The 10,417-nt window shown below is 44.1% G+C and overlaps 1 protein-coding gene across 3 annotated transcripts in view; it reads right to left on the bottom strand.

Annotated features, from left to right (window-relative positions):
• Positions 1-3,649: 3,649 nt before the first annotated feature.
• The window catches only part of PINX1 (PIN2 (TERF1) interacting telomerase inhibitor 1), a 79,182-nt gene continuing 72,414 nt past the window's right edge, over positions 3,650-10,417 (bottom strand). For all 3 annotated transcript variants that reach the window (XM_039528252.1, XM_039528251.1, XM_039528253.1), the window contains exon 7: positions 3,650-6,409. In XM_039528252.1, the coding sequence (XP_039384186.1) occupies positions 5,795-6,409 (615 nt within the window). In that variant the 3' untranslated portion in view covers positions 3,650-5,794. The remainder of the gene's footprint in view (positions 6,410-10,417) is intronic.

Genomic DNA, 10,417 nt, shown 5'->3' with positions numbered 1-10,417 from the left:
CGGTGGCCAGCGCCTCTGCGGCGCTGAGACGGTTCTGGTCAGACCCCGGGTCCCTGTCTGACTCTGACTTGCAGCCCTTGAGCGGCTCCCGGCTGAACGCTGGTGGAGTTCCCGTGTGCGCTGCCAGCGAGCCAGGCCCCGAGCTGGGGAGGCGTTTCAAAGGGTCGGGAGCCCGCTTGGCTGCTCCGCACGGAGAGTCCCAGCGAGCCCGGGGGGTTGCACAGGCGGACCCCAGACAGGGCGATTTCAAACACGTGTCTCGGGTTCTGCGGACACTTGCCAGGTTACAGGTGATCTAACTGGTGGCGTGTAAACGTATCGCGCGGGCCCAAGATCCGGCGCAGCTCCCTGAGCCCTAGACACTCCTCAGTGCATCCGCGAGCTGGTAAACTAGGAATTTTGTTACGACGGTGGGGGCAGAATTGGTGGAGAAACGTCGCGCGAAGTTATTTAACACCCTACAAAAGCAACTGCCCTTACGAGGCTCTCTCGGTAACCAGGCTTTGAAAACTGCGCGGAAACATCAACGTTTCCCAAGGGAAACTGATTAAATCTAGTTATTTACAAGTGGGTTTGATCTGAGTCTCTTTTATCGGAGAACACAACAGGAAGGCAACTTCTCTTAAGTCTAAAAGGCCCAGGAGATTTCCTGGCTGTCAAAACAGATTTTTAAATTCCTTTAAAAAATAACCCAGGAGGTAGTTACTCCCCTGATCTGCGTTTTGGAGGTCTGGTCTAGAAAGAGCAGCAGCAGCAAACTTCCGGGGAGGAATCCTACATGTGCAGCCAGTAACTCCCCGTAGCGATTGCGCTCGCAATTCAAATATGCCCCGGACTCATTTACCTGACTCTTGTCTGTCTCCAGTATCCATTGCAAGTGTGCAGTTAGTGCCTGAAGAGTAATCCAGCAGGGAACATGCACAGGTGTCACGGATGCAGTTTGCACACTGCAGCTGCTAGAGGGACTTGATCTGAGATGCTTCAGTTTTTATATGTGGCATCCGGGAACCATTAGGAAAGGGATAATAGACAGAATATCACAATGCTACAGTATAAATCCCCCAACTCCGCCACTTTGCATACATTGTGCAGTCCTGGTCACTCCATCTTAAAAAAGAGATATTAGAATTGGGGAAAAGTACAGGGCAGGCAACAAAAATGATTAGAGGATGGAACGGTTTCCACATGAGGGGAGATTAAAAAGTCTAGGACTATTCCGTTTGGAAAAGTGATGACTGGGAGGGATATGACAGAGATGTATACATCAAAAATGGTGGAGAAATTGCATTTATCCCTTCACATAACACAAGAACCAGGGCTCACCGAATGAAATTAACAGGCAGCAGGTTTAAAGCCAACATAGGAAAATGTTTCATCACACAATTCAGTCAACCTGTGGAACTCATTGCCAGGGGATGTTGTGAAGGACAAAGTTATAACCGGGTTCAAAACAGAACTAGATACGCTCCTGGAGGATAGGTCCATCAATGGCTATTAGCCAGGATGGGCAGGGATGCAACCCTGTGCTCTGGCATCCCTAAACTTCCAACTGCCAGAAGCTGGGACTGGATGATAGGGGATGGGCTCACTGGCTAAATTTCCCTGCTCCGTTCATTCCCTCTATGGCATCTTGCATTGGCCACTCTCAGAAGACAAGAGCCTGGGCTAGACGGACTATTGATTTCACACACTGTTCCATGCTTCTGTTCTAACTTTAAGCCAGCAGTTTTGACACCCCTAAGAGGACAGGGAACTGTAGCTAACAGGGTTCTAAGCCAATTTCACAGAAAATTCAGTGCCTGCCTTTCAAACAGATACGCCTCAGAGCCTGCAACCTTGAGCGGGGCATGTTATAGATGTGGGGTGCGGTTGGCCACAGTTCACTTGAGATGCCCTCACACTCGTCCAGGCACAGGGAGCTAAACGGGGCAGCCAAAATGCCTCTGCTCTTATCTGCAGGGACTCACCTCTCAGGAGTGGCTTGATTGATGGGTCCCTTTCTGGCTGAAATCAAGTGCAGGACCTCAGCCACCTGCCTGCCCTCTGCTGCCCCAAACACTGTAAAAAAGGCAGGAGCATTTTCGCCAAGTCTAAAGACTTAAGCCAGAGAAACTACTGAAAAGTACTTTACTACCAAATTCACTGCCATTCTGGTCAATTTCACATCCTTAGGATTTGAAAATTGGTCAATTTCATATTTTCAGATGTTTACACCTGAAATTTCAGGGTGTTGTAACTGTGGGGGTCCTGACCCAAAAAGGGTTTTGGGGGTCCCAAAGCTGCAGGGAGCAGGTGCCCTGAGCACCAGAAGAAGCTGCGGGGGACTCAAGCCCAGGTGGGCCAAGCCCTGGCAGATGCCACAGGGTGCAGAAGCCCCGAGCCCAGATGCTGACAGAAGCTACATGGATGGAAGCGCTAAGCCCAGCTCCAGGGCTGCTGCCACCCTCACTGCTGCCTCTGGAGGTGGCTCCAATTTCCCCATTGAGAGTGGCGGTGCAGGGGAAGGACAAGTCCTGTCCCTCCCCAGCCCAGCCTGGACTAGCAGTTAGGAGCCAGCTGGGACACTCCCAGCAGTATGGGGAGATGGGATTTCATGGGCAAGTGCTTAGTTCACGGTCCACATCTTTACATGGCCATGGAATCGGAAGGGCCTTAAGCCATATAAGTAGATAGATCTAGGTTTGTCCAGTGCACAGTGGGGTCCTGGTCCATGGGAGCAACTCCTAAGTGCCACGATAATGTAAAGGAATAAATACTACTAAGATCTGGAATTTCTTCCACAATCTTCCTCTGTGTCTCGACCACATTTGAGGGGCTTTGCAAGCATACACGAGAATGAAGGAAAACATCACACCTCTGATTTTTTTTTTTTTTTGGTCAGACATTTTGGTTGCCTTTGTGAGATCAGTTCCATCCCGCACCCTGTTTAAACCTGCCCCGTAGGAACATGTAACTTTCTGAGTTACATCAAGGCAACTATGGCCATGTGAAAATGTCACTTTTCATTGTGACCATGGCAGTATAATCAGTAGCAGTCTGGAAAGCCAGCACCACATTTTAATAGCTACCTCCTTGATTCCGGCATTGTGCTCTGCGGGAGCAGAACCCGGCACTCATATGGGGCCCCACTGACTTCAACAGGACACCGCACTGCATCTATGTTGCTAGCTACCTAACTGCACCTGGAAATTAGGTAGACTGGGGCGTAAGTGCTAACAGCATTTGCACCAGCAGTTAATTATAAAACAAACAGCAAAATACAAAACTATACTTGCAAAAAATGGAGGCCAGTTAGAGAAGACCTTTTTCATAAGGCTTTCTCCATTTTTGGACCATTGTTAAAGAAATATTCCTCTTCATGACAACCCAGATTTGCTTCAGCTTTGAAGGACTTTCTAGTACGTAAAATTGCACACTCTTCCTGGGTTAGTATGAAATTTACACTTCTTCCTGTACAAGCAGAGAATCTTTGGGCCAGATTTTAATCTCAGTTACATTATATTTAACTGCTGTAAATTCACTGCCTTAAAAAGAAGTTACTCCTGATTTTACACTTGTTTTGACTGAGATTGGAATCTGGCCTTTTGTGCCTCCCAAACAGTTAGCATCTCAGTGAAGTCCAATACAGAGAACAAACAAAAGATCAAAGTTAATTGGGGAAAAAAAGTATTTAATAGCATCTTTGAGTTTTAATTCATCCACGATAAATGCTGTAACACTCAGCCAATGCAGAGCTAAAAACCAAGGTCAAAAGTCAGATTTTGGCCCTCAATAGGCAGCATGCCTATTGGGAGCAATGAGTTGCCTGTGCTACTCTGCTTTGCGTCTCAGAAGTAGGCCTGCACCACTTAGAATGCTCACGCCGCAAATCACAGCATGTGTAGCTGGCCCCTTTCACTGAGAAAAATGACCCTTTTTTCTACCTCAGGTCTGTAGTAGACTCACACTGTGTAAGTGACATGTTGCTTACGAAAGCCATGTAGCAGCACCAGCCATAGCCGCATCATGATGGCCAATATTTGTATAGCACTGAAAAGTAAATGTTACAGGGATTAAAAGCCAAACAGTACAGTGTGGAACGTAGAGGCGGCCAAAATCTGCTGTTCCATTGATGTAAATCTGGAATAATCCCACAGCAGGAAATGGCTATGTCCGGATGGGCAAAGAGGCTGCATTTTTCAATTGTGTTAGCTTGACACAATTGCAAAGGCCCATTGAGATGAAGGTTAACAGGTCTGAAGCAATGTTAATGGGCCGTGGTGCAGCATAGGCTTCTCTCAGGCTACAGCACGGCCAGCTAATGCAGGTTCATACACGTTAGCCTGCATCTCAGTGGGGTTTTCAATCATGTTACGCTAACACAATAAAAAAAACCCCTCCCTTTTTATGTGTCAGGACAAGGCCAGTGGAGTTACTCCAGATTTCGAGTGGTGATATAAAGAGACTCTGGCCCAGAGTCAAATGCACAGCTGTAATACAACAATATTAAAAGCCAAGCGCTACTTGGTTACACTGACTGAAATCCAGAGTAACTCTCCGGACTTCAGTGGAGTTCCTCCCTGGTGTCAATGAAATCAGAATCAGGCTGAAGGTTTGTAAAAAGGTCCAAGAGAAAATGCTTCCTCAGGCCCTGATTCTGCCACCCTCTATCTAAGCGCGCCAGAATCTGGTCCTCAACATTTACACTTGTGTACAAAACTGCTCCACGGGAGTCGTGTGTCCCAACATTAGCTGTCCTCCATTTCTAATGTATAGCTAATTTTAAAAAATAAATTTAAATAGCTAAATTGTACTAATCAATTAGGTATTCCTTGTACAAATGGCAACTCCTTCCCTCAATGCATGCGAACAGCTACATTTGTTTATATTTTTTTTGCTAACAGGTATGCCACATACAAAGCTCCTCAAGTGTGACATTTTGAACACTGAATGGGTCAATATAAATACCAGAATTGTGGCCTGAAACTCAAAGTTAAGCTACACAGACAAGGCTACTAAAAAGAATTCTTGTGTAGCTTTGTAACAACATAATACCTACCCGGCAATAGTTAACTATTGGCTAGGGAACAAAAGGAACTATTTCGTTCCATTCTCCTGCACTGACACATGGGCATAATCCTTTAATTAGAGCAGGCATTTTAAGAGGAAGCAAAATTCATTTTAGCTGCAAAAGGAAATCAATGAAAAGGTTCTACACATCTATACGGTACATGCTCAGACTCACAGAAGGCAACTGCACGGGCACAAAAGAAATCAGGGATGATAAAAAAGGCAACTGAATTAAATTTTTGCAAGGCTGGGAAGAGGGCAGTGGATAGGGTAGTGATCTGTAGGCATTTTCTATTATAACGCAGTCCTGTTCTTTTCTCACACTAGCAACTGGTGACTGACTTCAGTGAAATGATACCAGTGTAAGCGAGAGTAGGTTTAGGTCCTCTGTGCTAAAGTATAGAGAGAGAGAGAGAGAGAGAGAGAGAGAGAGAGAGAGACTGACTTAAGCACAGGCAGAGCCTAACTACATTTAAGCCATGCTTTGCAGACTTGGGGAAAGCCTGGCCCACAGCACTGTTATGTACAACAGTTAATAGCAGGCTTCATCCCCACCTATGACGAGACAATGTATTCCCGCCCTGCCAACAAGAGCTGTGTTTAAAGAGTCTGAGGTTTCAGTACAGATAGAGAGAGTGCTACACATAGGATGAACTACATTTTGATGTCTGGCTAGCATTTACCGAAGGCTTCATATTCAACATGTCAACATCTAACTCATTCTTAAGTCCAAGATGCTGCTAAGTTAACTCAAATGTTTCTTCTTTTTTCTCTGCATTCCGTCGACATAATCAGCTGCCTCTTTTTTCTGCTTTTTGTGTTTTTTCTTATATGGTTTCTTTTGCTTTGTCTCGGAGTCTTCTTCACCAAGATTTTCCCCGTCAGATGTTCCAGGGTAAATTTCTCCACTCCCTGGGAAAACACAAGAATTTCCATCACAACTGACATCTTCACCGTTGCGTGGATCTTTAGCTTTCTTTTTCTTTTTCCCTGGTTGGTATTCAGTGTTTGCTGTCTCCAGTTCTTCTTCCCACAAGCCATCTGTTCTGGAGCGTTTCACCTTTGGTTCTTCATAACTGTCCACGTTCTCTGCCTCAGCATTTTTCCGGCTTTTCTTTTTCTTTTTGGATTTGGTTTTCAGTCCTTGTGAAGACTCTAAGTCTTCAGCCATGGTCGTGCCAGGATCAGCTAACTCACTCTCTGGTTCTTTCTGGAATTTCTTCAGTTTTGCCATGCGCTTGGCAAAATACTCTTGCACCGTCATAGTGCTGGTCACTGTATTACTATGGTCCACTGAGTTGGGCATCCCATGGTCTTCTTTTCTGTCCTCTTCCGGAGAATCTGCACAGGTGTTGTCCTCCTGCGGGAAATAATTTAAAGGCCATCAGGGAAAAGATTTTCAGCATATGGATTTAAAGGTTTTTTTTTGCATTTCAACATCTAAAGAGAGAAAACAAGAAAAGTATCTCCGGTCAGACCCTAGCCCCTACTCTGAAAGTCATGGCAGAAGTCCCATGGATTTCAGTGGGAACAGGATCTAGAATCATAGAATCTCAGGGTTGGAAGGGACCCCAGGAGGTCATCTAGTCCAACCCCCTGCTCAAAGCAGGACCAAACCCAACTAAATCATCCCAGCCAGGGCTTTGTCAAGCCTGACCTTAAAAACCTCTAAGGAAGGAGATTCCACTACCTCCCTAGGTAACCCATTCCAGTTCTTCACCACCCTACTAGTGAAAAAGTTTTTCCTAATATCCAACCTAAACCTCCCCCTCTGCAACTTGAGACCATTACTCCTTGTTCTGTCATCTTCTACCATTGAGAACAGTCTAGATCCATCCTCTTTGGAACCCCCTTTCAGGTAGTTGAAAGCAGCTATCCAATCCCCCCTCATTCTTCTCTTCTGCAGACTAAACAATCCCAGTTCCCTCAACCTCTCCTCATAAGTCATGTGCTCCAGCCCCCTAATCATTTTTGTTGCCCTCCGCTGGACTCTCTCCAATTTATCCACATCCTTCTTGTAGTGTGGGGCCCAAAACTGAAATTTAGAAATTAGTGCAGTGTGAAGGGGACAGGGAACCAACCAACCCACCTTCTTAAATTGGCAAGGGAAAGGAGAGACCATACTACAGTTTTTGTGAACATTGCCAATATTTTGGTATACTGAGGAATAAGGAGATAAAATTAAGGCAAGGAATATTCAGACTTAAGAGGGCCTGATTCTTTATTGGTTTGCACCATATGCAGTCATCTATGCAAATGCAAAGCATGTTTAAAACGCTCCCAAATCCAAATAGTGTATTACACCCACTTTGCACAGGTACAAATGTCTCCACAAGATGCAAAGTGGTGAGGAAAAAATATAGTGAGCTCTATTAATCTGTGGCATAGTCTCCCAAGGGAAGAGGTAGAAACCTCATCCCCGGAAGATACTTAAAGCACGAGAACATATGTTGTAGGGAACACTCCAGCACTGGCAGGAGGAGATTGAGGTAACAAATCTCATCTAACACCTGTGATCATTTGAAAAGTTCTTTCATAACTGTTTCGTATCATTTCGCATTTTACCATAGCACCGCACTACTTAATATAGATCATTAAGGTTGCCTGACGCTTCTCATTATAAGACCGTTTTCTGTTTTTTCTAACTTTGTAGGCTGACATTTTCCATGCCATGTGTCCGCCTCAGGCTGCACATTCTGGGAAGATGTCAGCAAAAATGGCTCACTGTTTCTGATAAGGAGGCTAGGGGGGAAATAATACATTTTTTCAATAATGCTCAAGCAACCTTCATTCAGGCATTTCTTAACTTTTGAGTGCTTGACTTTGCAACCTTAATGTTCCCTTAATATAATATATATTACACACACAGCAAAGCTATCAGAAAGAACAAACTCCATTACAGGCCAGATTTAGCAAGGCTTTCACACCAAGAACCACTGCTGAACTCAACAGCGGTTCTACACACGCACAGTTTGAGAAGAGATTCTGTATCTAGACAATCTATATAAAATAAGAAGCAAATAACCACTGAGTTGAGTAATGGACATACTGGATTATTAAAAAGTTAATCCTTTTCTTAAAGCGATAGAAATAAACTGGATTGAAAATACAAAGCATGTTAAGGTGTCCATTATTTACAAACAAGCAAGAAACAGATCTTGGAGTCACAGTGAGTAATTCTCTGAAAACATCCACTCAATGTGCAATGGCAGTCAAAAAAGCTAATGGGGAATTATTAGGAAAGAGATCGATCAGACAGTAAATAGCATAATGCCTCTATAGAAATCTACGGTATACCTACACCTTGAATACTTCATGCAGTTCTAGTCACCCCATCTCAAAAGAGATATATTAGAACTGGAAAAGGTACAGGGAAGGACAACAAAAATAATTAAGGGTATAGCACAGCTTGCATTTGAGGAGAGATTAACAAGACTGGGACTTTTCAGCTTGGAAAGGATACAACTAAGGGGGGATATAATAGAGATCTAAAAAATGATGACTGGTATGGACAAAGTGAATAAGGAAGTGTTATTTACTCCTTCTCATAACAACATGAGAACCAGGGGCCACCTAAAGAAATTAATAGGCAGCTGGTTTAAAACAATTTTTTTTTAAAATGGAGATATACCCATCTCAGAGAACTGGAAGGGCCCCTGAAAGGTCATTGAGTCCAGCCCCCTGCCTTCACTAGCAGGATGAAGTACTGATTTTGCTCCAGATCCCTTAAGGATTGAACTCACAACCCTGGGTTTAGCAGGCCAATGCTCAAACCACTGAGCTATCCCGCTCCCCAAAAAACTAAAGTATTTCTTCACACAACACACAGTCAACCTGTGGAACTCGTTGCCAGGTGATGCTGTGAAGGCCAAAAGTATAATGGGGTTCAAAAAAGAATTGGATAAGTTCATGGAGGATAGGTCCATCTATGGCTATTAGCCAAGATGGTTATGGATGCAACTCCATGCTCTGGGTGTCCATAGCCTCTGACAGCCAGAAGCTGTGAGTTGACAGTAGGGGGTGGATCACTCGATGATTGTCTGTTCTGTTAATTCCCTCTGGGGCACCTGGCATTGGCCATTGTTGGAAGTCAGGATACTGGGCTAGCTGGACCCTTGGTCTGACCCAGTATGGCCGTTCTTATCTTATACCAGCACAAAGTGGGTGTAAAATGCAAGCAAATCAGAATGGTAGCTAGCATTTTATAGCCACATAGATTTAAACTGCTGCACAGAGTGAAGGGCAGCAGTGAACGGGGAGAATATAAAACCACTGATCTCAAATACTGTAGTTATTGTTTGGTGGCATACATGAGTGGTCTCAGTCCTCTTTAGGGTATGATATTTAACTTGCTAGCTGACATGGGGTTTTCTAAGTTTTTAAGTGAGGATTTCCAGGTACAGATCTTTACTCATGTCAGTAATATTTACTCGTGTGAGCAAGAATTTGCAGGTTTGTGTCATTAGCGACGCATCAAGAGTGGCTACTTCCTCATATCTGCTCTCAAGAGAGTTATTCTAGTGGAACGAAAATAACGTTACACTTGAGATTCCAGTAATGTTTGCATGGGCACTTAAAAAAATTAGGTACTTTTTCCTCTAGGAATACACCTTGTTTAAAAGGGGAAATTTAAGCACAGTTAATGCAACTGTAGGACTCTGTTATTAAGAAATGTTATTTAAAGCTGAATTCCTGCTCCTCCCCCCACAATTTTTCTACATTTGATGGGGGAAGATGCAGGAAAAGCTTGACAAGGCAGAATCCACAGAATAAATTGTTAGATTGTTAGCACAGCCCAGTCTTTGTAACAAGGTACCTTCCAATTTGAGTCCTATCAAGCAACATTGGTGCAGATCAAAAATAGCTGCCCTGGTAAGGCAAATTTAAACGGGTCACTTTCTTTTCTTTTTCCATCTACCTGCAAGACGATTTTGACACCTTGCTCTACAAAATGACAAACGGTCTCCCAGTTTTCTCAGCAATGGACACAAGCCAAAACTGGCCCTCGCTGATATACAAAATGTCCTCCTGGACAGAGCGCCACTAACCCTGGGGCAAAGCAGGAAAGGGTTTGTTAATTCCCTTGGCAAGTTCTGATTCTGACAATTTAATTACTGTAATTGAATGTGAATATTAACTGAACCTTATACATTTATTTTTAAAAACATGGCACAGAAACTTGTTCTTTGGCTAAGCCCATAACTTCAGAAGGCATTTGTGATCCCAGAAAACAAGCACACTCCACAGAAATTCCTGTATTGATAAGAATTTTAATAACCATGGGCCACTGAACACAAAACTAGCAGGGCATGGAGACAGGGAAGGAGGTGCCAACCCTAAAAAAAATCCCTTCAGTTTAGGGAAAGCT

This window comes from Mauremys reevesii, linkage group 3, assembly GCF_016161935.1.
Source record: "Mauremys reevesii isolate NIE-2019 linkage group 3, ASM1616193v1, whole genome shotgun sequence".
In the NCBI taxonomy this organism is placed as follows: Eukaryota; Metazoa; Chordata; order Testudines; family Geoemydidae; genus Mauremys; species Mauremys reevesii.
Note: the sequence above shows the minus strand (reverse complement) of the source record. Positions and strands in the feature narration are given on the sequence as shown.